Raw genomic sequence first — 25,106 nt, forward strand, 5'->3', positions numbered from 1 at the left:
GGCCCAAATTTGGCGCACGGAAACCGGTGTACAGAGGTGCCGGTAACCGGTAATTTTGGACTTTCCTCGAAAAAATTCACCATGCTATCAAATCATTATGGAACCACCTAAAACTCATAATGTATAGTCTTAAACATAGCTTTGACATTATTATATACTTTACTGGATGAAAAATGGATGAGGGAGGTTTTAAAATCCATCGGAAATTTGCCTGTACATCCGACCGGGTGATGACTGTACTCAAAGACGATGGTTAGCTGCTAATGTCCTTCGGTGATTGTTGCTCTAACATACAACTGCTGAAATTTATACATTCACTAATAAGTATTTGTATGCGAGATACCACCTCATGCTAATTCTACTTCCCTTAGCCTTCCGTCTAAAAGGCTCAGAACCGTGTCAAAGCCCTTCAACACCCCCTCATCAGGCCCGTTCCCCGGTACAAACCGAGTATGAGCGAAATCGATCAGTTTGACGATATAAGGAGGCCCTCGCTTGGGTTTCTCATCGTCATCGTCCTCGTCTTCGTCATCTTCCTCCTCCTCTTCCTCCAACATCCATTTCACCCCGTCCTCGGCCTTGATCAAGTCTCCCTCGTAAATGATGAGCAAACTGCCGCCGACCACCCTCATCTCCACGTCAGCAAAGGCCTCACGTATCTCTGCGATGTCTTCACGAAGGGCTTTGAGTACAGGTACGAGAAGCTTCGAAGGTAGGCCTTGTGTGGTATGGGGAGCGAGAGCGGGGAAGAAACGTGCGATACCTTCAGGAAGATCAGACGACTTGATGGATTTACCGTAGGATTTGGGAGTGTTAATGGCTTCCATGGTAGCGTGATCGTGTACCTAAGGTAACCCGATAAGAAAAGGAAAGTATTTTAGTAATTTTAGTATGGACAAGAGGCTCACTTGGAAACCTGTTAGCCGGACGCCTGTCTCAAAGGATGTCGTTTCTCTAGCAACCTTTTCCATCCTAGCAACTTTTTCGGGTAACGCATCCTCATCATACAATACAGTCCCGAGCTTTATGTCCAAAATATTGGGTCTAGTGAATGGGTGTGACAGATTCTCTAGCACAAGGGACTGTATTCAAAGTAAGGAACGATAAATATACGCGACCGCGATACATGGATAACCACTCATCTTTCTGGTGCCCTTCGGGAAACTGCTTCACCGCAATTCCGTTACCTGGCTCTAATCCCTGATTGGCTTCATCGAGTTCACCCTGAAGTTTGAGGGTGCCAAGGAACTTTGGGATAAACGGTCGAAGGGCGTCAAATGCAGGATTGGTATTGAGGGTCTGGTAGAAATGATGCTCTAGCGGTAAAGCAGGTTTGATCAGGAGCGATCCGTCTTCACTTGTGAGAACGCCAGCATGTCCGCCAACTTGTGATGCTAGTGGAATTGTGCTGATAGGTGAGGACATGGTGGTAGTACTGTATCAGTATATTCTGCCATGGGATGGAACGCCAAGAGAAAGCTGAGTTCGAATCAGGCATCAATAAGTGATCGGTCGGCTGCGACGGCAAATTCCTGCCGACGGAAACTTCGGCAATTCCCTTCCAAGTGTTCCTTCTCCCCCCACCACGAACAGTCAATATGGAACAGAATTACGAAGCAAACACGTATCTGGCGGTCACTCTCGCGCCTAATTCTCCTTACAACCAATCTCCAGAGGCTCTTTCGACTATTCATCCTCTGATCACCCATGTCGGTCAAGTAGGATCGCTGGATGACGTACAAATGTTGAGTGTACCGAAACAGGAATGGGCACAGCGGGGCGAGGAAGTGTTGGCATCGTTGAAGGCCGCTCAGGGTATTCATCGAGTCGATGTTCAGTCGCTGAGGCAGAGATCCAAGAGAGATGAGCTCTGATTGTACTTGTTCACGTTTGGTAGAGGCATCACTTCATTCTTCAGCTATTCGTTGCGATAGATTCGGTCTAGAATGCTACCCTGTTACTGGATGTCCGACCTATAATTTTTATCATGTACTATCGAATCGAGCTATCGTTCTACTCCCTTGCTCTTCGCTGCGAAAGTGACACTCTCGGAATTCTTGACGTCTCTTCTGCCTACGATACTGGTGTTTTCTCAAATAGTTACTGTCCTTGCTTCTAAATCCGCCTTTCTACGGATTTTTGCCACATTCGGTATTTTACTGAAGGATTGAATAAATTCTCAGTCTTTTTGTCCTAGTTTTTCATTTCCTGCTGCCGATAAGTACTGCTCTTTATAGAGCGCTTCTTTTGCTTGCCACCGCCCGGATCTGGTCAAAAAATGTCTCAGTCAACTTAGAATGAGCTAATTTCGGACAATAATGTACCGTTCTGATATGCTAAATCCGGACGACTTTTGGTCTGACGCTCGATCGCGACTTTTCCCAAAACTGGGAACATCTCTCTTGACTTCTTCCCATTTCTTCGTTTTCTTCTGCATGCAAGCGCACGACTGAGCACTGAATAGCTTGCCGGTTATCCTCGTCCACATTTTCTATACTTTCTGCTTCAGGTTCTTGATGATGGCCGCCGACGGTGCTCTTGCCAACGAATTGGCTCAAGTCAAACGCGAATTGGAGATCCTAAAGGCAGCGGTGAGTGGCATATATGCGCGTTATTCGACGTCTAATTCACTGCATTTCTAGGATCCTTTCAAGGTCGTCGAGATGGCCATCGAAATTTCGACAGAACGGATGAAGGTCACCGAGGCCATGCATGCTCGAGACGCGGCAGTACGGCGATTATCAGAGGCCTACATTTCTCTTCGACAGAAAGTCGCTATCATAGACCGTCTTCAAGGCAACTCTCACGGTCCCGAATTTTTCAAGGAATGCATGTCTCTTGCCCAACGAGATGGAGGCGTTACGGAGACAGACATGCTAAAGGAGGAGATTTCCGCACTCGAGAGTATTGTCAAGAGTCTGAGAGAAGAGATGCGCGAGCAGAGTGCGCAGACCGCCGCTTCCACTGAACCTCCTCCTCGATATGATGATGGCGCCTACAAGGTCCGTCATCTTCTCGCCCCGACGCGTAATATTGCCTGACTCGTTGAGCAGACTAGTGAACAGTCGGGAAATCAGAATCCAGGAATGATTCCACTCCGAATTTTGCGTGATACACCTCCCCTGCCATCGCGTTGTTCATCACAAACATCGATGTCCTCCGTTTGCACCGAAAACCACATCATTAGGCCTATCTTGAAAGCTGACGATAATGGCTTCGATTACAAGGTCATTTCTTCGCTATTGTCCCTTCTGCCAGGCGCTCATGTGCGTTACAGATTGCACGCCCCGTACCAGAGTCCGTTGAAGCCGAAGAGACCATCGAACAGAGAAACAAGCTTCTCGCGGCAATGCCCCTCCCGCAAGATCCACCAGATGATACACTGAAGCCAATACTTTTGCCTCAGAATTTGACTTTGCATGAGTTCCTTGGTAGCACATCTGGGGTACGTTTTTCTACCGGAAATGGATCAAGTTACTGAGCCCCGCTCTAGTCCTTGCGCAGCTCGTGCGTTACTATCATCATATATGCATGCCTTCCCTTTCTGAAGCAGACAATAGGTTATCAAACTATCGCCTTTTGCAACAGCTCACCACGTCATGGTGTCCGGAACGCGAAGAACACGGCTATTTCTTGACTCCTGCTTTCAAATGCAACACGAACCCTCGTGTAGCTACTGCACATCGATGGTCTTCTGTCGACGTTCTTTCGAGGATGAATAAACCTACTGGTGGGTCAAATTTACATCATTGTATTCTCAACCTTATCCTTTTGGCGTAGAGTGTTTCTTCAACAAAGATGGCACCTGGTATTATGCCGGTATATACAAAGCTTTTCGACTTGACGACCTCACAACAAAAGAATGGGAGGCGCTATCCAATGAAGTATGTTTCCCTTCACGTTCATAAGGATGTCGTATCTGATTTCTTTGATGAACAGACCGTACAAGCTATCATCAAGGAAACGATTGCTGGTCGAAAGAACGTCTCGCCGCAGAACGTGTACGAGACATCCCAGCTCTACGCCGCTGGGGCACTCAAAGTTGCGTGCATCGGTTTACAGTGCGTCGGGTTCAACAGGACGATGTATAAGTCAATCTTGGAGCAGGCGAGTAAATGCATGCAGGGCGGCAAGTGGAAAGTCGGCCACAATGTGTCGGGATCCACGTGGAATGCCAATGGGACTGTGGGTGAGGTGACAGAGGCGTTGAATGATCTTGGCATTAGTGGTAAGGTCTCGGAAGGTTGATGAGCTTGTCTCGAGGGCATGGGTAAGGGAGTGGTCCTTTTTCTTTTTGATTGTTTTTTGGGGACTTTGGCATCATGGAATTGTAGCGTATTCGAAAGACTGAAAGCGGATTGGTTTGCATGTAATAACTGTATCGACAGTAGTACTTTTCATCGGATTGTATAATATACGGTATTAAGCCTTGTTGACATGGCAAAAGATAATCATAGGTTCACTTGAGGATCCAGCAGATATCCTTTGTGCAACGTACGTCGATCTGCCATCAAAGACCATGCGTTCCTGTGGTGTGCTCCGAATTCGATTGCGCAAGGCCAGCCCTATCTATCTAGAGGCCATCTGTAACGGAATGTTTTCCCTCTTGTGCATGATTTTCTGATCAGACTCGGATTCTGGAACTGTAGCTCATAAAGTTTCAAGGCCTGTATCGATGTCATCTATCACAACTGTAGTACGTCTTGACGGTAGACTTCTGAATTCATTGCATTGTTTATAAATTATAGAGTACCAAGCCTCGCGGAATAGTCATAGCTTCACTTGGGGAGCTATCCTTTGCGCGACGTACCTCGACCCGCCGTCAAGGAGTGTATGGGTTCCTGTAATGTGCGATGAACCTGGAGAAGCGAGGAAAAGCGCGAGACCAGCCATATCCTGAGGAGCTCCATATCGTCCTGATAGGTCGAAGTGAATAAATCGTAAGCTGTATAAGGACAAGACATACCCGTAGGCTGGCTAGCGATAAACGTCTTCTCGCCCGCAGTTCTGAAACCCCAGGCAGTCATTTTACTTGGAAATAGTCTACGAGAGATATTAGGATGACGATGGACAAATGGATAGAGGAAGAATATTTACCCCGGCAGTATGGCGTTTACTCTGGAGGCTTTATCGTCAGCAAAGGATCCCCGGGAATGAGCGCAAGTCTTACGTGACATGACGGGGACCCAGTTTCACGGCTAACGATGAAGTCAGGTGGTTCACTGCAAGGGATATTAGGCGAGTTCGCATGAGGTACGCATTATTTCACTCACCCGCGGCTTTACTGGGCTGGTCTACTTAGCGTTAGCTCGATGACGGAAGTGGCGTGTTCCACGTCCACTTACAACTCCATGTCCCATTTCCGGCACTGCTCAAAGCGCCTTCGCTTTCCGGTTCGACGGAAGCTGTCGAAGATATGTTGATGACACGACCAGGGTCGTAAGCATCGGAATCTTTGGCAAGGAGTTCCGTAAGGCTGTCGAAAATGCAATGAGGCCCGGGTTGAACTTGGATCTCAGGGCCCTCGGCTCACCCTGCTGTCACTGATATTGAATTGGGAATGTTAAGCGTCGTGTAGAGTTCCCAAAGGAGGTAGTTTGAGGTACGCACTGTAGAAGATACTCTTGACGTTCACGTTGAAGACGTTATCCCATCCTTTCTCCTCGGGAAAGTTGTCGTAGGGGCCTCCCCAGGTGATGCCGGAGTTGTTGACTAGAACGTGTAGCTTGTTCTCGTGTTTCTTGAATTCGGTTATGATAGCGTCGCATCCAGCTTTGGTCTGCACGAGTTTAATATAGAATATGAATGATCCATGGGAACGTACCGCAACGTTACCGACGATGTATGAAGCTTTTTCAGAAGCTGTCTTTTGGAGATCGGCTACAGCCTTGGGTAAGTTAGCTCGTGCTGCTGGTACGATGTTCTAACACGGTGAGTTCACCTCTTTCAGTTGAGACTCCTTCCTAGCAGCGATATATACTTTTGCTCCATTCTGAGCAAAGCCTGCAGCGATCATCTTCCCTATACCTGATCCTCCGCCAGTTACGAGCACTGTGATTTGTGTTTAGGACAGCAAATTAATCGCGTGGACCTGGTAACGCACCAATCTTGCCCTTCACATTGAACAGGGAAGTCAGGGATAAGTCTGAGGATGATCAAAATTTCAAGGTACGCGTCTGGGATAATAAACGTTTACCTGGAGAGGACATGGCGATGGGAAGAAAAAAAGACGTGGTAACGCCTTATAAGCGCAATGATAAGTGCCAGCCTGAGTGGAGAAGACGCCGGCTGTCCGGCTCTCAGTTTGCCGATCGGGGTTCGATCCGAGTTCTGATCCAGGGTAAATTAAAATCACGAGTTGAACGCGTACTCTCGCGTACTGCTCGATGGGAATACTGCAGTGATCCTCGGAGATGAAGCTGAAACGTAGGACATGTGGATTGCGGTAAATACGGAAGTATAAGCATTTGTGTGCTATTCCTCATGGGACGGAGTTTCCTGATATTTTTTACGCAATCGCTGGCTAATTATCTTTCATTTGAATCTAGTTGCGAACTAGTTTAATGTGCTTGTAGTGGAATCATGCGAGCCCCGGAAGCCTTATGAACTGCTGAGGATACTAAAATCGTTAGTACTCATTGCCGTTCATCGCTCGTCATGAGGGTATTTCATGGGCTCCAATAGAAGCATAGTGGTTCCTATGGCCTGTTTGTGTGGGAATTCGATGAAGATCTCGAACGTTCCGTGCTAAAGAAAGGGCTAGCTGTACGGAGGTACAATGTCAAAGTTTCTAAGGTCTTCCCACTAGTGCGAACCGTGTATTGGGTGGTGAGCCATATAACTAGCATACCTTAGGCATCGGCCAACATTTACCGCCATCTGAGGTAGCTGAAGTATAACCAAAGCTCAGAAAGGTCCAACTAAGCTTCAAGTAAGATCTTTCGCCTGGAGCGGTTCACAGACCGGCAGGCTTTTAGTGACAAAGCCAACATATGTGGGGAAATCTCGGAAGGAAGCCTTTTACGTTCAGTGAGAGTCGCAGCTGACGCGAAGACAAATTTTCAGGGTTTAAAACTCAAGTACACGCATACGGACGTTGAATGTCAGCCGGACAGGTGAGACTCATAAGGTGTCGACTAAGTATTATAATTCTGACATGCCTCAGTCTTCCTTCGTATCTTTGCAGAGCCCACAGACTTACACAATGGTTAGGAGTACACCGTATTCCTCCAAAGCGGAGAGAGCCAAGAGATAGATTCCGGCTCCAGTCAACCACAAATACACGTAGATGAAGCGAGGCGTGAACATATGTACAATAAAAATCACACCGATTATTATGCATATGTAGGGCAGGCCCCGAAGGTCAGCCTTCCTAAGAAAAGAAGTCGCCAGGTCAATCATTTTGATGGTCCGGCTGACAATAGTGCGGTCCCGAATAATGGAGGAATGGAAAATGAGATGGTTCCTGTAAGGCATTTGGTGCGAGCTGGAAGCCGAACTTCAAAAGAAAAAAGACAACTCAGACACAGATAGGTTAAAGAATTCGTCGCGCTATAGGTGATATATCTGTTGATGAAACGCCGAAGGTAAGCCAGGGTCCGTGGAAGAGGTCGTTCGGTGAGTTCGTTTTTGGAAATAGTGTGACTGTGTCACAAATGTGACAAGCACCGCCGCGCGCTGTGCTTGCAGGTTCTTTGCGTCTTTATCCTTCCCTTCCTCAGCAATGGCGCAATGGGGTCAAGGCCAGCCTGGATTCCAGTATCCCATGCAGACTGGATACCAGCCAACGAACCCTCAATTCCAGCAGAACCCGCAATTTCAGCAGCCTAATCAGCAGCCGTTCCAGCAAAACCCGCAGTTCCAGCAACCCCCTTCTCAGTTCCAGCCTGGTTATGGACAACAGTCAAGCGGCATACTGCCACAGAGGACGGGATATCCTGGACCTCAGGGTATGCAGCCTCAGCAGACGGGTTTTCCTGGGAATGGCCTTATGCAGACTCAGCCGACAGGATATCCTGGACCAGGAAGCAATTTCTCGTCAGGTCTTCGACCAGCTCCGCCACCACCTGTTCCGCCCATACCTCCTCAGTATCAGCCGAATCAGAGCAGCTTTCTACAGCCACAGCAGCAGCAGCAAAATCGTGGCTTTCTGAGCCCGTCGCCTGGGATGGGAGGTCCTGGCTTGTCTGCTATCCAGCCCCAGCAAACGGGTTTCCCTGCTGCGCGTCCTCTGGTGCCACAGGTCACAGGATATATGGATCCACGCTTGCAAATGATGTCTAGCACGTTCTTGCCGATGAATCCATCTACTCCGTATAGCGCCGGTGGTGCCCCTCAGCTACCGTCACAGATACTGCCAGGAGGTTTATCCCTGCAGCAGTCGTTCCAACAGCACAATCAAGAGGTGAAAGGCACTGCTGCCCCTCGAGTCCCATGGGCACTGTCAAAGCAAGAAAAGAAGAATTACGACAATATCTTCCGGGCTTGGGATACACATGGTGATGGCTTTATCAGTGGGCAGACGGCGTTGGATGTATTTGGGCAGAGTGGACTTTCAAAAGATGATCTTGCCCGAATATGGTGAGTGAATGTTATTCTGACTCTATTCCCGACTTATGGATGTATTCAGGACCCTGGCCGACGTTGACGACCGAGGAAAACTGAATAAGGCAGAATTCCATGTCGCAATGGGTCTCATCTATCGAAGTATGTCTGCAGTTTTCATCTCCGTCATCACATTGCTGATCTATTGGATGCAGAGTTAAATGGAAATGAAATTCCTGAACAGCTTCCTCCTGAACTCGTTCCGCCTTCCCATCGTGATCTCGATAGTTCTGTTGATTTCCTCAAGGGGGTGCTAAAAAACGAGACTCGATCACGATCTCCAAGCAGCATCGACTTGCCTGTATCGCGGCTGAAGGACCGCTCATTTACCGGCTCTTCTGCCCTTGATTCTGGTAGGGATGCAACTATCTACAGACACTCAGACAACGAGTCTCCCGGCGGCGTTTATCACCCACGTAGCCGCCACATAAACCGTGATAACGTTAGGTCACGAAATGACACTGGTCCATCGGCTGACCTTGCCGATGTAAAGAACATGCTCGCAAACACTGCGCAGATGCTTGATCGTGCGGCCGAAGCTGATTCGGCCAGGACGGCGGAAGATGAGGCTCTGGACAGAGAAATGGAGGATCTGAAATACCGTGTTAAGAGGGTGGGAGATGATCTCGATTACGTTTCGCGCGGACCAAGGACCGCTGCTAAGGATGAGGAAAGGAGAAAACTGGAAAGGGAGTTGTTATCGTTAATGCATGAAAGAGTACCAGAAGTCGAGAGAAAGATCAAGGCACGGGACGAGCGCAAAGAAAGAGAGAAGCGACAATGGGCGCGAGATCGAGACGATTTGAATCGGAAGTTTGGTCGATACGACGACAAAGATGATTCATATTCTTCGTCTCGGAGGTATGACGATGATCGCGATCGTCCATATTCTCGTGGCTCGTATAGGCGGGATTACGAAGATGACTATCGGCGTCGGACGCCCTCGCCTCGCGATGGGAGAGATAGGGATTACGACCGTCCTCGCACTCCAGCTGCTGCTGCTGCTGCTGCTCGTTCGCCTTCTCCTGCTACTCCATCTGTAACGGTCACCAGCTTACCTTCGGCTGCCAGGGCGCCACCATCGCCTGCTCCAGCGAAGAAGAACATGACTCCGGAGGAGCGCCAAGCCTTCGCCCGTGCTGAAGCTCAACGGCGCATTGAAGCGCGCAAAGCTGCCTTGGGTCTTGTAGCAACTCCGTCTCCTGCTCCAATCGATACCACTGTGGAAGACCGACTACAACAAGAGAAGAAAGAAGCCGAGGAGAAGGCCAGAGCTGCGGAGAAGGAGGCAGAAGAAAGAGAAAATTTGCGCAAGGAACGTCTTCAGCGTGAAAAGGCTTTGAAGGAGGAAGCCTCGGCTCCTGCGCCGCCTGTTGTTTCTCCTCCTGCCGCTAAAGCCCCTCCCCCACCACCGACGCGTGCGAAAGTTGCGCCGCCTGCGCCTAAACCCAGAGGTACTGCCCCCGCCCCGCCCCCTCCACGAGCTCCGGCGGCTCGTCCACCTGCTCCCGTAATCATCCCTCCTGCACCTGCACCACCACTCCCTCCTGCAGTTCCCGAGGTTGACCCAGAAGAGGAAGCTTTCCGTGCTCGTGAGGAGGCTATCAAGAAGCAGCGCGAAGCGCGCGCTGCGAGGCTGAGACAACTTGAGCAGGAGGAGGAAGAAGCTCGACTGGAAGAAGAAAGATACCAAGCTAAACTTCAAGCTTTCAAGAATAAGCCAGCGCCGTCGCCAGTAGTTGCGACACCTCCTCCTGCACCTCCTGCACCCGCACCTCCAGCGCCCCCAGCGCCCCCGGCACCTCCCGTTGTCTCTCCGCCTGCCACGTTCGCTGGTCCTTCTACCCCGGCGGTTCAAACTCCCGCTGAAAAGCCTGATACTAATCCTTTCAGCCGTCTCATAAAAGGAGGTGGCGCAACTGCGGCAGCATCCCCAGCGACAACGAGTTCTGGTAGCAATCCATGGGGCCAGCCCGCCGCCTCTGTCAGTCCTCCTGTGGTAGTCCCGACGCCGCCGCCTGCAGTTCGCTCTCCCAGAAGTCCCGGCCCGGTCCCAGTCAAAACGCCTTACAACACCGCACCTCCAAGTACTTCTTCCATTGGCGATGATTGGGATGTCATTAAAGAAAACTCGGACAGCGACGACGACAGTAGCGATGACGAAATTACCAAGTCTCGGAGTGCGAGGAATGATATCGCTAGTAAATTGTTTGGCAGTTTGCTTCCTAGGCCTCAATCGGCAGCTGCTAGTCCCGATTCAGGCCCAGCATCGTCCCCATCATCTCCAGCTCCCGATCGGGGTGTTACGTCTCCGCCTGCACCTCCGCCTCCAGGCCCGCCGCCTCCGCCTGCACCGCCAGCTGCGCCTGCCGCTCCTCCTCCTCCCGCGGCTGCCGCTCCATCCTCGGGTCCAGGCGACGTCGGCGCCCTCATGCGCTCCATCCAGGGTGGGAGGAAGCTTCGAGCGACGAAGACGGTGGACAAGAGTGGACCACCAGTTGCTGGTAGGGTCATTGGTGATTCAGCTCCTCCTTCGCACATCAACACTGTTGTACGAGCACCGTCTCCGCCTCGTATCAATACTTCTCTTCCTGCAGCTGTACCTGCATCCACTCCTATGGATCCTGAGCTGTCGGGTCAGTCTAATCGACAGTCCGTCGATTGGTATGCCGGTCTTGCGACTGAGGCAGGAAACCCAGCCGAACACCTTCCTGCGACGCGCGAAGAAGATGAGATCGACGTAGCACCTCCCACTCCTGTGCCTGTTATCCAGGTCGAAGACGATCCGCTGGCAGATATTGACAAGTCCCAAGGTTTTATTTACCGTTTGTTTGACTTTTCTTGTTGCTAACTTATGCCTTTCTAGAGCTTCGTGTTCGAACATTGTATGCATACGTTGCGGATGGTCCGGATGATTTAAGTAAGTTCCTCCCGCACATGGGCCATATTTGAAGCTCATTGTTCTTTCAGGTTTCGATGAGAATGTTATTCTGAAGGCTAATCCTTCAAAGACTGATGGTGACTGGTGGTTCGGCACCATCGTGACCACTGGGAAGTCAGGTCTGTTCCCTCGTACCTACGTTGAGCCGACGAAGTTCGGTGAGTCGTTTCACTGATTTCCCCCCAAATCTACCTGATACGTTCTTTCAGTCACAGCCAAAGCTTTATACACGTATACAGGCAATGGCTCTGATGAGCTATCCTTTTCTGAAGGAGACATGATTAACGTTGTCGACGACAGTGAAGATGTATGGTGGAAGGTGGAACACGATGGCACGGTGTTCCTTGCACCCGCTGATTACCTAGAGGTCGCTGAGGGTCAGTAAATTTATCCCCTCCCCCAGCTCTTCTGTTTACGTCTTGTTGGCAAACAGGCTGAATCTCCTTTTTTTGTTTCTTACATGTACTCTTCAATTATAACTTGCTTCGCAATGGAATTCAATGGTATAGATCCTGATCGTACTCTGATTGCACCGGTCTCCGACATCGCGGCCGTTCAAAGCTCAGTTGAAGTGAAAACCAGCCAGCCGAAACTTGATTCTACGGGCGATCTTGGGACTGATACGAGTGGCGACGATACTGACACTAATACTGAGGCCGAAGGTTCCGACTACTTATCATTCGACGAAAGCGACATAGAAGACACCTATCCTGAAACCAAGGCTGAACGCGAAGCCCGTGAACACGAACGACAACTGGTCTTAGAAGCTGCTGGTCTCATTGTCAAACAGGATGTGAAACCTCCTCCGAGACCTCCCCGAAAACCAAAGTCTGGCAAACGTAGACCTCCTCCTCTTGCTCCTGAACGCTTGTCTACCAACACGTCGACGTCTTCGCTGAAGGACCTTCCGCCCGTCCCACCTACCGAATCAGAGACGTCGGCGCATCTCAATGATGCGTTCGATAGATACGAGGCATTTCGGTACACCCACGCTGATGCTAATAGGATGTCGGTAGCCTCCATGGATTCAGCTCCTCCAAGCTCGCCTACGATCTCCACTATCTCGCAGACACCCTCGAAAGAAGGAGAGAGTCGATACTCCAGCATCATGCACTTTTTGGGACGCAAGTCGCCAGAAACGGAGAAGCGTTTGGTGATATCAGCTCCGATACTCAATTCCCCCGAAACCGAGTTCAGCAGGTCTGCTAGTCCGGCGTTTGGAAGTGTGCGTATCACTAGGTCTCGGTTCTTATGTCTGTTTTTGATTTGCAGCTTTGTTTATAGTCATGGGCCAGTCTTGTGGATAAATCTGCACTTGAAGGGATTCCATCAAAGGAACGACGCCGACAGGAGGTGAGTTGTGTCTTATACTTATTCTGACGATGGGCTGATGCGCTTTGAAAGGCTATATTTGAACTCATTGCAACAGAGACTGCATATGTACATGATCTGCAGCTCATCGTCGAGGTATGGACGAGTATTTGAGTGTACAATAACATCTGCTGATACTCCTCTTTGCAGCACTTCTATTCGAACGTGCTATCACTCCTGGATATGAAGGCAGTAACGGTAGTTTTTGCGAACGTGGAAGACATTTTGATAATCAACACGGTCTCTAGTCCTTGATTCTTCCTGACTAAGACGAGACTGATCTTCTTTTTAGACATTCATGAGTGCTCTGGAGGAGCGTCAGAAAGATTGTCGGTTGTACATCGATAAAATTGGAGACGTTTTGCAGAGTCATATGTCAAATATGGCCGTGTATATGGTAGGCGGGGTTGTGTCCATTGTCCTACGACGATCTTACTAGTGCTTTCAGGAATACTGCGTCAACCAATCGAATGCCATCAAAGTGTTGCAGTCATTGCGCGATTCAAGACCTGACCTTGCTGCTCAGTTACAGGTTTGAATTGACTTGAATTCATGACGTGTATCGTGAGACTGAGCGTATGTATAGCGCCTTCGAGACGATCCTGCGGCTCGCAGCCTCGACCTGTCAAGTTATCTGCTCATACCCATGCAGCGAATAACGCGGTATCCGCTTCTTGTCAAGCAAGTAAGTAGCATATTCCTTTCGCCTATAAGATGCATCGACTTATAACCGTGTAGATCCTTCATTATACCGAGCCCGGCGGAGACGAACATATAGCAATCACTGAATCCTTGAGGGCTGCAGAGAGGATCTTAGCTCACATCAACGAAACCATCCGCGAGCAGGAGGGCCGCGAGACGCTTAGGGAGATTTCTCAGCACTTGTGGATTGGCCAAGGGTGAAATCATCCCCCCTTCCTCCCTTCTGGTTACTGACGATTACGAGTAGTCGGCTGGATTTGACGGCTCCCACTCGGTATATGGGTGCACGAATACTCCTCAAGGATGGGATTCTGTGTAAAGCCAAAAGCGGTCGGAGATTACACGCGTTTCTGTGTAGTGATACGTTGGTATTGACCGACGCGACGGCAAAAAACTTGTATCGGATGGTCAGTGTTCGTTTCCCTTCTATGATTCTGGTAATATCTAACCTTGGGATGCAGCCCATATCGCTATCAGAAGCGCGACTGAAAGATGGAAACGGTGACTACTCTCCTTGTGGTTGAGACGCATGCTCATCAGCTCTTTTAGATGATTTTTGTTTCCAGATCGCATTGCCATATCCTCGAGGTGGGGAGGCCGTTGGACTCCGAGCGTCATCAGTTCGTGAATGCCAATGTATGTTCAGGCTTTCACGAGAATTTACAGCCATCTGACGTTTTTCTTGTAGTATGGATGCAGGCAATCGAGTCGGCTAGCCGAAAGTGCCTTGAAGCGGAAAAAAGAGCGTCTCGTAGAATCAGCAAGGCGCATTGAGGAAGCACGTACATTAAAGCTATCTACTAATTTGAACTGGAACTTTTGGAATGGACATTTTCAAGCTACTACTACCTGTATATACCAAACTCTCGTTTTACTTTACATCGTGAAATAACAACGCTCTGCTAGTCGCATCACTATGAGGCACGGATGCGTGCTCCTCTGAATCCCGTTACCTGAGGCTGAGCAGTGTTTCTGAGTTCTACTGCCGCTTGGCTTTCTCCTGCATTTCTCTTCGTTTTTCCCTTTCGAGTTTAGCTTCTATCTCAGCTTCCCGAAGTGCAGCCTCTGCCCAAGCAAAACCTCCCTGCTTTTCAAAAATCTCCTCTAAACGCTTCTCAGCTTCGTCCCATTTCCATTGCGGGTCCGAAGGCACACCGTCGTCGAGTTCAGGTTTATGGAAACTGTGGATACGAGCCGAGAGTGGGGCTAGCTTTGTAGCTACGGACGTTCGCATCATAACAGCGAACTCATCCACCTAATAGGTATTGACTGTAAGCAAACGCTGCTAGTGAAGGAGCATTCGTACCGTGTCAACGCCCAGTAGAAGCTGAGTACCCCAGATAGTCGCCAATGCACCGATACCGACAAGAGCCGTGGAAATTCCGAAGGCTCCTACAGTGTACAGCGCCCGTCGGGCACCATCGGCCGGCGCGTGTGGTCTGACCGATGCATCCTTTTCAGAAGGAAAAAGACTCTTCCACGATTTCGTTTCTTCAGTTACAGGAGAAGCCACAGGCTTCGCTTCAGTTATTGGTTGGATCTTGAACGCGACAGTTCCTGTTCTACGCGGAGGGGCCTTTGCCAGAGCATTAGAACGGATTCTTTTTCGTAGGGATAGTAGTGTCCATGGAATGGCGAGAGTGAGCGCTGTCCCTGCAACCTATTTCCAGGATTAGATTATCTACAAAGAAAGAGAAAAAGAAATTTTCACGTACTAGGGAAATGGAAATCCATTTTTCTGATTTTGGCGGAGAAGAGTTCTTGGAGGAGTCGTCGGGCATGTTTGGCTTCGCTTGGTCTCGTATACAAGAATGGCAACAGTATTGCCTGTTTTGTCAGACGCCATCGTGGCTAACGAAAATTCTCATATATTTCTCCCCTTTTGACTTGAAATCCCCGTTAATTCTCTCTTTGCGTGCTCAGCGTAAAATATTATGGCATATCGGCCTCAATTGCGCTGATTACAAAATAGCGACAGATAATGTCGGAATAACTATCAGCCCCGGACCGATATCATTCCATCATGAGACTCAGTCTTCCAGTTTCCTGCCACAAGGGTGCCTGCAGAATAGCGATGGCGACCATAAAGGAGCAAGAAGCTCAAGGCGATGTATGTCTTAGGCCCCTCAGTTGTGTAGATTGATCACCAAGCTGACAACGTATTAGGTCGAGGATACAACGAAGGTTACGGCCCCAAAAGATTTCGGATTTATACCTGTTCCCCAACGGCTGCGACATGACACCGATAAACCTTTTCATTTCTCATTGGCTATGAATATCGCGTTCGGAGTTATAAGCACGTTCAGTATGTCCGCTTTCAAACCGGGAACAGTCATTGTTTCGCCTTTTGGTCATGACTCACGGTAACACTACCACTAGCGGTTGCCAATCTGTACTACTGTCAACCATTGCTCAGTAAGTCTCGTTTCTAGCGAAAGAGGGTGTCGCTAATAGTCACATGCAGTTGAATTGTCGAAAGATTTCAATGTTACCTACGAAGAGGTATCCAGGTGAGTTGTACGCTTCTGTCTCTGTTTCTAGGCATGAATTTTGTAAACACGACAGGATACCAACGCTGTTACAAGCGGGGTGAGGCCTTCAATTTTTTCCACATAGCACAGGTCCGGAGCTTACGGTTGCTCATAGATATGCGACTGGACTAGTTTTAATCACACCTCTTGGAGATCTGGTCCGCCGTCGACAGCTCGTCCTAATTCTTGTGACGATCTCCGCGTCTCTTACCATTGGTCTATCAGTAACATCCAGTCTCGCTGCCTTTGAGGCATTATCTTTCCTCGTCGGTGCTGTAACAGTTGTTCCCCAAGTCTTAATGCCCCTCGCAGTTGATCTCGCTCCACCACAACGTCGAGCCTCAGCTTTATCCATTGTCCTTGCCGGACTGCTCTTCGGTATCCTCCTCGCGCGAGTTCTCTCAGGGGTCATAGGAGAGTTCACCTCATGGCGCGTTGTTTACTACCTCGCCATAGGAATTCAGTACTTCCTCGTCCTCGGAAGTTACTTCGTCGTACCGGACTACCCTGCGAAGAACGCTCATCTGACATATTGGCATATCCTTCGGACGATGGCCAAGTTCGCCGTAACGGAACCACTCCTCATCCAAGCGTGTCTTATCAGCATCGGGTCGAGCGCTTCGTTCACAAATTTTTGGGTTACGCTTACTTTCCTGCTTGGTGGGGATCCGTATAATTATTCCACGTAAGCTCTATCCTTCGGTTATAAACATTCGCTCAATCGGTGATTCAGTTTGGTCATAGGGCTATTCGGGCTTATAGGGATGTTTGCTGTGGCTATGGGTCCGGTCCTAGGAAGGGCTATCGACCATTTGGTCCCTTGGTATGCGTCTTTGATTGGCATTTTCATGATGCTATGCTCTCAAGCCATACAAACGGGCGCGGGTGGTATTTCCATCGCTGCTGTTATCATCACTACGATAGGGATCGATACCTTTCGGCAAATGCTGGAAGTTTCTCTCGCAACGCGGATTTTCAGGTTCGCGTTCAGCGAGTGATTATCGTTTTTAGTTGACTTACCAAGCCATGTCGACACAGTATTAATCCAGAGGCTCGCGCGCGCCTCAATGCCGTGTATATTCTTTCTGTGTGTACCTTTTCCATCTCAGATCGTATATGTTCTTACATACACTACTAGTTATTCATTGGCCAAGTGATGGGCTCGTCCGTAGGCACAAAAGTGTTTGTACAGTACGGATGGCGTGCAGGTGGTGCTCTCTCGATGGCATTCTGTGGATGGATGCTTTTTATACTTATGCTGCGCGGACCACATTGCGACAACAAGACGTGGTTTGGGTATCAAGGAGGCTGGGAGGCCAGGAAGGATGTCGTGAAGCAAACAGAAGAAAGACGAGAAGATGATAAACAAGACACCGAGATGGGATCCGATAGTAGATCGCATGAAACGAATGAGAAGGAAAGCGGAGAGATACGCTAGAGAAATGATATGAGCCTCGAGGACACCTGTAGAAATGAGATAGATTTCACACTAACCCCAGTTCGGGAGGTCTCTGAAAACTCATTCCCTTTTGGATCTCTGCCTCAGCGATTGAACATCAACTCTGTCGACACGTTGAGTGGCTGTCAACGATTCCATCACCGATCTGCCCTGCTTCGCCCATCCTTTTTGCGGCACAGACAACATCTGCACATCGCGTAGTGCTCCTACTGGACCCACATATGTAAGCAATGGGTGTGTACTGGTTAGACCTGTGGGTACTGGATAAAATATGAACCAGGACTGAGGGTGACTGCCAAGTATGTGTAATTGTCATAATCCATGGTGTCGGTGAGAGTCTGAGAGAAGAGAAGGGGGTTACCGCGTATCTACATCAGATTACGCGCCGAAGCTGCCGGTTGGTGTTAATCGAAGAACGATATTTAATTTTAATTTGCTTTGTCCCCACCCTGCAAATCAACTGCAAATGATAAAGCTAAAGGACGGGTTATATACTCTAATTTACCTAAGGTTATAAAATTCAAAATACTTATTCGACATCTTGAAAATGATGCTGTATTGCGTTCATACAAATACTCAACCAGCTCGACCGAAATACAAGATAGAAAAAATGTCCAACAGCAAACGATTGACAAAGGATCATCCATCATGCCACAGTGGGACGGCAGTTGGCAGCGCTACGATCTCCCATCCTTCCCAACCATCCCTTCCTCCGATACCTTTCCCTGCTCTGACCCTGTACTTCTCATCCAGACCAGCAAGGATGGATGACAGGATAGTGGCAGCAGCCATCGGTGCCCAATTCTTAGCCACGCACTGTAGCCTTCCATAGCCAAATGCAAGGAAGCCTTCCTCCTGCTCTGGTGTACGCGTCATGTGGCGCGAAGGATCAAACGTCTCGACTGAAGACCCCCAGACGGCTGGAGAATAATGCACAGCCCAAACGTCCGCGACGTGGAGCGTGTCAAAGAGGCGTGACGACATCCAGCGGGGTAAGAATGAGGGAAGGGACGGAACCGAACGTGAGATGTGTTTCGAAGGGGGATGAAGACGCATTGCTTCGATGATGAGACTCTCGGCACTTGGGTCACAGCCCTGCAGGCGGAACTGGGTTATGCTAGGGTTCACATGCAGTTCTTCAAGCGCGCGCCTAAACCGATCGTCCTTGTAAACATGTGCGAACGTCGTAGCAACGACTCGCCACATTGTTTCCCAGGCAGGTATAACGAAATCGAGGGGATTGGGATAAGCATCAGTATCTGGCACTAGCGCGCGAAGATGTTGATTAAGAAGGGGTAAGAAGGTGGGGTCAATAGGCTCCGGATGCTTGGATAGAGCCCATAGCTTGGTGATCAAAGACGAGACGGTCTCGACGGAAGATGGAGGAAAAGAAGCGTCCTCTGCGTCTTCGGTGCCCAGCAAGCCTACTAGGATCACTCGTAACGTCACCGCCTGTACGAGCGTATCGACACGGACGACGGTAGACGGGAGAGACGACAGGACTGCGTGATCTGCAATCCGTTTGAAACGATGCCAGTCACTGGCCTTGTTAAGAAGACCCTGTGCTCTGTTCCGGAATCGCGCATGGGAAAGCTCGTCGTCCTTGACGAAAGTATTGGTGAGGGAAAATGCCCTGATAAGGCGCTCATTAGGACGGGCACGAGCATGCAGGAGTGAAACCAGAGGGACATTAACGGGCTTCAGGAGAGAATGGATGGATGATATAGTGGAGTGATGAAGAGGTCGTTTGATCCGCAGGTAGAAAGCAACGCTCAAGGCAGAGGCTAGGAGCAACGCAAGAGTGTGGTATACCATCTCTCCAAACGGGATCGCATCGTCGATAGCTCAATTTATACCTGTTGCCATGAAGAAAGCACGGAGATCCAGCAATGCAATTACGAGGGCCGGTGTGATCAAGTGCATTGAAAAGTGAGGATCGTATTCACATGCGGAGCGCCGTGTACGAGTTCGCGCGCGTGTTCTATGATGATTCCAAGTGCATTGAAAAGTAAAGATCCTATTCACATGCGGAGTGCCTTACTTAAACGAGTTCACGGGCATGTTCTATGATGATTCTGTCAATGAACGAAATACACCAAAAATAGATCGCCCACCGGTTTGACGTGTCGGGTACTGGGAACGGTGCTAAGTGGAACAGAGAGGAAGCACACATTAGCGCCAGATAGTCATCGATGAGATAGATATTACCCGGGAATTGAAATCTGAATGCATGTACGCTAGAAGTAGGAATTAGCATTTTATTTACATTGACGCTATGAAGACAGAACCTTCGGAAAGTGGCGGTTCACATACACGGTTAAAGTTTAGGGTACACATTGGTACATCCCCGTTTCTATGTGGTGTGAAGGCATTAAGTCAATCTAAAGGCGCCGTTGAATGTGGTTCGGCGGTGCACGACGAAACTAGGTGAGGCAAAGACATTTTTAGGCGCGCGCTGTTCCGGAGCATCCGATAACCATATGCCTTGATCCTTTCTTAGTCTCTCCAGTCTCGATTGTACAGAGGTACCTCTGAACGACACTAGCATGTAAGCGGACGAAGAACGGTCGTAGATCCTGGCACAGCTCGTAAATGAGGCACTGCGACACGAACAACAGGAGCGGCACACCTATATAAGCTTTCGCACGTATACGCTTTCCGCGCCGTCTCCTTGCAAGGACCCTCGATCTCGTTCTGCACATGAATGGAGCGACCTGCGGCCGCCATACACGTCAGAAACGCTCACGAGGTAAACTGTCAGTGACATCTCATAGAACAGCGCTTTTGCTTCCGTGACTTGTACTAACCATTGTCCCGCTTGTACAGATTCTCCATCCGTTCTCTTCACAGATAAGTTTGCCGTCACGAAGTGTAGTCCCATTCCCATCCGTCTTAGTGATATCTTCCTCCTCCCTGACACTCGGACCGGTTTGCGGTTGCACACAAAATCAATCCAGTTTTCCAGCTTTCTATCGTAAAACGTACCAGAACGGACGGGAACAAAGTGTATACCGAACGCTTTCAAAAGTCCTCGACGAAGAAAAGTGATGCCGTTACGGAGTATCGAAGGAACTGACCCTTCAAGCGCGGGGCAGTGTGGTAGAATGGACACACTGTCCTATCGCCGGTGCGTGCATCACAGAACCCATAACCTGAGGAGCTTGTGATCATTCATGTATTTGCCCAGTAAGCCGCGCTGTGAGAGCAGAGAACCCTCCAGAAGCTGCTGGACCATTAAGTAGGGAGGACTCCGATAAGAACGTGTTTCCGGGAGCTCATACTAAGCGCGAGATGGTGGCATCGAGTATGGAAAAGAAACTAAATCCGATAAAATATCATCGTGCGCGTCTGCATCATGAAAAATGTCGCAATGTTGGTACACCTTACTAACAACCCAGATTAGAGATGACCAGGATTTCGATGAAAGAAACACCCACTTATTTGCTTACTCTTTGCCTAATTTTTTTTCCAAATCGGTCATGCTAGCGTTGATATTCAGGTATTCTAGAGCACAAAGAGAATAGAGTTAAGTTAGCACCGGGTTCGTCGAACTTTCAAGGTGCCCGACTTGTACGTATAAGTAAAGGACTGCAGGGGATAGCGGGAAAATCTATTCGGGGCGGCTTATCAATCCATCACGGCATTTGCCGGACCAGTCACGACTCCCTCATCAGTTCGCTGTAGGTCAATAACGATTTCTACTGGGCACTGTGCTATCTCTATTCCAACCTCTATATCTGCCATTAGCTCTTATAGGTCTACAAGTCACACTCCCAAACCGTACTAATTGGCTGAGTCAACAGTCCATGTCCAGGCATGGCAACGGAGAACGCAATTTCTCTATGATTGCATCTCCCCAAGTCCTGTATCACCGGTAACTGCTTCGATACCCTTAAGGACCCGTGCACCTACATCTATGGCTTGAGATACTCCTCTTGCACCATCTCTGCAGTCTGCCCTAGAAAAGTACCAGTTTTGGTACCCGTGGAGTACCGTCAAAACTTTGTGTATTCCATTTATTTTGATTTTATTTATGCTTGACATGTGTACAGCACGTTCAGCGTACAGAATACAAGTCTGTCTCAAAAAAGGACGCCTTCTCTTCAAATCTGGTATTTACTGTGTCATTCCCTATGCTGATTGTTCTTAAGCTTTGGTCCGAGTCGACGGATATTCGTCTACTGGGCGCCCAAACGCATCCTAGGTGAATTCAAGACTTGACCTACAAACATGCTCACTAGTCGACAATGAGTTAGTCTTTGACTATACGGATCGACGTCCCGCGCAATGTAAGCCCCCATTTAGAGCTTTTGAAGGAAGATTATAGCTTATTTTTTCTCCTCCAGAAGCTCTGCATCACCTCGGAATGCTGAATATCGGTTGTGATGCGGTGTACATATTGAGCATCACTTGATGTGATTATCTTCCCAGCTTTATCGCTGGTACCGATGTTGGACAGGACAATCACTTAGCCGCTCAGTCCATCGATGTCCATAGGAATGTATGGTTCAATAATGGTATGCTCCATGTGAGAGGTGCATCAGAGAAGGAACTCATGGGATTGCGTTCTTTATAGATGTATGTAAAAAAATACTTAAACCTCGAACCTGCCACTGCGTTGACCTTCACCACTCAGTTATACTGAGCTGAAGAAGACGCTCGCGGTGAAGTATCGCCTACAATGAGGATCTCCGGCCGCTGAGATGCTGACCATATCAAAATGAAGATATCCGGCCGGGATTCTGACCACATCATGAAGGTGGCGTTTCCCCAAGCCAATCCAAGTAAACATGATTGAGGAACCGGTAACTACAATATTAATGGTGCTACTAGGATAGAATGAACTCGGAGCGCTATAGGGATGGATTGACGACTGCCCTCACCCCCGCCCTCACCAGAGTCAGAAAGAAATAACGTCTGGAATGAGAGATATCTTCAGGAGTCGTGGAAAGTAGAAGCGTTAGTAAAGTACGTGCACCTCACTACCAAGTTTCTGGGGCACTAAATAGTATGTTACATAGATATTTGCCGTAGATCGGTACTTCGTTCGTAACGCAACATAGCCTTGTTTTCGTCCCTTTTGACAATGATATCGAACGACATGATAATGCAAGGACTCTAGATAAAATTGAATTGGAGTATGGTCCTCCGATCACGATGTGTCAAACAGAACTCGCTACCGGGCCATCCAACTAGTTCTGTAGTATATAGGATGATACACAGATTCGAACGGTACTCATGCATTTCCATCTTGTTCGTCTTTTGCTCGCACTCACTTATACAGTGGCTGCTATACCTCAAAATGTGCCTTTTCCCTTGTTTCGTTCACCGTCTTTGCTGAAAAGCCTTGCAGGATCTCGAGGCTAGGCAGTCGTCTGTGACCGGAGACTCACGCTGCGGTAATGTAAGCGTTCTTCCGTTCCATATTTTTTTGTCTGTTCTCATGACCCTTCAGACTATGTGTGTCGAGGTCACGACGAACGGAACCTCCGTACAATGTCAGAATCATTTATTTTTCCCTTTCCTCCGTGGAAATAACTGATGTTCCCTAGATGTTTTATCCAGTACCCAGACAGTTGGATGGATGGGGATGTAAGTCTCCTATATGTCGTCGAGTCTGTCACTAGCCATCTCATCGATATTTCTATTGCTAGAGGGTTTGGTACCCACATGCCAAATACGCCAATGGTTATTATGTGGTCCAACAGCGATGGGACCATAACTATGTCGCAGCGGGAGGCTAGCGGTTATTTAATGCCCCAGGTAGTCAATAACCCTGACCGTGTCGCGACCTTGGCAGAAAGCGCTAGTACTGTAAGCGTCACCGCCCAGTGCCCTTATTCACCACCAAGTAAATCACACTCTCTTAGACATCCGGATCAGAGACCAGATTCGCATTTACCGTTGATGTGTGTCATGTTCCTCAGTCCTAAATTTTTGCCTGACTTGCTTTCTATCTCTCTTTCTAGGCAAACAGCGATACAACTCAAGACGTCATTTATGCTTTCGCTCGTACCAATCCTGGATCTTCCAGTGTAAGCGCTGACATCCAGCAACATATTGACGGTGGCATCGTGCAATTAAACTTGGCGGGAACTTTGCCTGCGACGCCGACCGGTTCTGCGTCATATCCGGGAAGCACTTCTGGGACAACTCAGTCTCCTTCATTTAATATCCCCTTACAGCCGTACCAGCGCATGATTATAGCGCACGCCATTCTTTGTGGCATCGGGTTCTTGGTTTTCCTTCCCTTCGGATCGTTACTTGCGCGGTATGTCAGAACATTCACGCCGAAATGGTACACCGGACATTGGATATCCCAGTTTGCAATCTGTAAGTCGGGTTGTGATCATCCTTTACCTCCCTTCTAAGAAGATCGTGCAATTTAGCTGGTCCCCTAATCCTTATCGGGGTTTCCTTGGGACTACAGAGTGTAAATTCCGCTCATGCAGTTCATTTAGACGATAAACACAAGGTAGCTTCGCTGCTGACGGTGTATTTTAATTTCTGACTGGTCGTTTTACTTAGCGATGGGGCGTCGCCATATTTGTGTTGTATTGCGTTCAGTGCGCTTTAGGCGCGTTCATTCATTGGGTTAAGCCCAAGAGGCCCTGGCCTGCTGGTCGGCCCCTGCAAAATTACCTCCACGCTGTCCTCGGGTTATTTATCATTGCTTTGGCCTTCTACCAAGTTCGGACAGGATATAAAACTGAATGGCCGAGGACCATTGGGCGCAGTGATATTTCTAAAGGTGCCGACATCATTTGGTATATCTGGGTAGTGGTATGTTCCTTGTGCTTCATTTCTATACAGTATAATTTATGTCTGTCGGCACAAACCAGGTGGCACCTTTGTTGTACTTTGCCGGATTGGCATTCCTTCCGAAGCAATACAGACAGGAAATCGCTGAAAAAGATCAGGCAAACCATTTGCAACATGAATTCTCCACGTCCAATATTCAACCCAAATGAAAAGTCCGTCTACACCTCTCACTTTTTTTGCATTTAATACGTGTCATATTTTGGTGTATCAACGCATATACAAAGTTGGGATATATCCTGGTTATTGCTTGATGGAAAATAAGGATCATATTTCCAGTGAAAAATATTGCCGGCCTCTAGTTATCATCGATTAGTGATAGCATGAGCGTGGAAAAAGAGGAAAGAACCTCAATTTGGTACCGTGCTGCGGTAGTGGACGACTTTTGGTAAGCATCTGTTGTTGGTATACGAGAAAGGACATTGCGGGTGTTTGGCCCCCTTGAGGGGGCCCCTAGCGGAAAGCTTAAAGCAAGCTGGAACCGCCGAGAAGATCTTTGTCGCAATGCGCCGTAAATATCGCAAACGCAAAATAGAACAGTTATTCAGGTAGATAAATGCAACTTACTAAGGGATAGAACCTAACAGCAGCGGAATAGCAACATTCATTGCGATCCGTGAAGGCGTACCCAGTCATTCAAAAAATTTATGTCGTAGTGACTTGCCACTTTGACGAGTGG

At 48.7% G+C, this 25,106-nt stretch overlaps 9 protein-coding genes across 9 annotated transcripts; 5 read left to right on the forward strand and 4 right to left on the reverse strand.

Moving 5' to 3' along the window:
- Positions 1 to 123: 123 nt before the first annotated feature.
- Positions 124 to 1,463, reverse strand: EV420DRAFT_1336539 (SAICAR synthase-like protein). Its single transcript, XM_060468877.1, has 3 exons — positions 1,143 to 1,463; positions 909 to 1,084; positions 124 to 845 (listed from the first exon to the last, which is right to left on the reverse strand). Exons 1-3 carry the CDS (start codon positions 1,423 to 1,425, stop codon positions 348 to 350), a joined length of 957 nt encoding a protein of 318 aa, XP_060328701.1. The 5' UTR covers positions 1,426 to 1,463; the 3' UTR covers positions 124 to 347.
- Positions 1,464 to 1,554: 91 nt separating this feature from the next.
- Positions 1,555 to 2,088, forward strand: EV420DRAFT_587642 (uncharacterized protein). The gene has a single exon (XM_060482686.1). It carries the CDS (start codon positions 1,599 to 1,601, stop codon positions 1,872 to 1,874), a length of 276 nt encoding a protein of 91 aa, XP_060328702.1. The 5' UTR covers positions 1,555 to 1,598; the 3' UTR covers positions 1,875 to 2,088.
- A 58-nt stretch (positions 2,089 to 2,146) lies between these two features.
- EV420DRAFT_1694483 (uncharacterized protein) lies at positions 2,147 to 4,519 on the forward strand. Its single transcript, XM_060479389.1, has 8 exons — positions 2,147 to 2,591; positions 2,643 to 3,002; positions 3,054 to 3,227; positions 3,278 to 3,445; positions 3,494 to 3,507; positions 3,561 to 3,730; positions 3,781 to 3,884; positions 3,940 to 4,519. Exons 1-8 carry the CDS (start codon positions 2,517 to 2,519, stop codon positions 4,246 to 4,248), a joined length of 1,374 nt encoding a protein of 457 aa, XP_060328703.1. The 5' UTR covers positions 2,147 to 2,516; the 3' UTR covers positions 4,249 to 4,519.
- Positions 4,520 to 4,742: 223 nt separating this feature from the next.
- EV420DRAFT_1644841 (uncharacterized protein) lies at positions 4,743 to 6,209 on the reverse strand (the record flags this gene model as incomplete). The annotated part of the gene is made up of 13 exons (XM_060477697.1): positions 4,743 to 4,758; positions 4,811 to 4,916; positions 4,967 to 5,043; positions 5,098 to 5,118; positions 5,171 to 5,222; positions 5,274 to 5,294; positions 5,346 to 5,476; positions 5,534 to 5,543; positions 5,611 to 5,779; positions 5,825 to 5,887; positions 5,942 to 6,051; positions 6,104 to 6,145; positions 6,197 to 6,209. 13 exons carry the CDS (start codon positions 6,207 to 6,209, stop codon positions 4,743 to 4,745), a joined length of 831 nt encoding a protein of 276 aa, XP_060328704.1.
- A 1,391-nt stretch (positions 6,210 to 7,600) lies between these two features.
- EV420DRAFT_587948 (uncharacterized protein) lies at positions 7,601 to 14,495 on the forward strand. Its single transcript, XM_060482687.1, has 18 exons — positions 7,601 to 8,580; positions 8,630 to 8,706; positions 8,760 to 11,417; positions 11,471 to 11,524; positions 11,575 to 11,703; positions 11,755 to 11,922; positions 12,055 to 12,770; positions 12,830 to 12,898; positions 12,950 to 13,012; positions 13,067 to 13,156; positions 13,209 to 13,313; positions 13,365 to 13,448; positions 13,503 to 13,601; positions 13,655 to 13,815; positions 13,863 to 14,025; positions 14,080 to 14,119; positions 14,168 to 14,254; positions 14,307 to 14,495. Exons 1-18 carry the CDS (start codon positions 7,724 to 7,726, stop codon positions 14,390 to 14,392), a joined length of 5,706 nt encoding a protein of 1,901 aa, XP_060328705.1. The 5' UTR covers positions 7,601 to 7,723; the 3' UTR covers positions 14,393 to 14,495.
- A 102-nt stretch (positions 14,496 to 14,597) lies between these two features.
- On the reverse strand, positions 14,598 to 15,399 carry EV420DRAFT_1481447 (uncharacterized protein; the record flags this gene model as incomplete). The annotated part of the gene is made up of 3 exons (XM_060469771.1): positions 14,598 to 14,873; positions 14,925 to 15,278; positions 15,334 to 15,399. 3 exons carry the CDS (start codon positions 15,397 to 15,399, stop codon positions 14,598 to 14,600), a joined length of 696 nt encoding a protein of 231 aa, XP_060328706.1.
- Positions 15,400 to 15,692: 293 nt separating this feature from the next.
- On the forward strand, positions 15,693 to 17,587 carry EV420DRAFT_1644845 (MFS superfamily; the record flags this gene model as incomplete). Its single annotated transcript, XM_060477698.1, has 9 exons — positions 15,693 to 15,728; positions 15,785 to 15,923; positions 15,998 to 16,033; positions 16,083 to 16,128; positions 16,184 to 16,207; positions 16,265 to 16,834; positions 16,883 to 17,128; positions 17,188 to 17,236; positions 17,288 to 17,587. 9 exons carry the CDS (start codon positions 15,693 to 15,695, stop codon positions 17,585 to 17,587), a joined length of 1,446 nt encoding a protein of 481 aa, XP_060328707.1.
- A 467-nt stretch (positions 17,588 to 18,054) lies between these two features.
- Positions 18,055 to 19,769, reverse strand: EV420DRAFT_588116 (cytochrome P450). Its single transcript, XM_060482688.1, has 3 exons — positions 19,723 to 19,769; positions 19,298 to 19,672; positions 18,055 to 19,241 (listed from the first exon to the last, which is right to left on the reverse strand). Coding segments are annotated over exons 2-3 (996 nt in total). The 5' UTR covers positions 19,300 to 19,672; positions 19,723 to 19,769; the 3' UTR covers positions 18,055 to 18,247.
- A 3,119-nt stretch (positions 19,770 to 22,888) lies between these two features.
- Positions 22,889 to 24,749, forward strand: EV420DRAFT_588134 (uncharacterized protein). Its single transcript, XM_060482689.1, has 9 exons — positions 22,889 to 23,012; positions 23,064 to 23,106; positions 23,161 to 23,200; positions 23,263 to 23,422; positions 23,479 to 23,517; positions 23,578 to 23,941; positions 23,998 to 24,083; positions 24,137 to 24,391; positions 24,451 to 24,749. Exons 2-9 carry the CDS (start codon positions 23,067 to 23,069, stop codon positions 24,577 to 24,579), a joined length of 1,113 nt encoding a protein of 370 aa, XP_060328709.1. The 5' UTR covers positions 22,889 to 23,012; positions 23,064 to 23,066; the 3' UTR covers positions 24,580 to 24,749.
- The last annotated feature ends 357 nt before the right edge of the window (positions 24,750 to 25,106 follow it).

This window comes from Desarmillaria tabescens (assembly GCF_030435595.1).
Source record: "Desarmillaria tabescens strain CCBAS 213 chromosome Unknown EV420scaffold_26, whole genome shotgun sequence".
NCBI classification, from domain to species: Eukaryota; Fungi; Basidiomycota; class Agaricomycetes; order Agaricales; family Physalacriaceae; genus Desarmillaria; species Desarmillaria tabescens.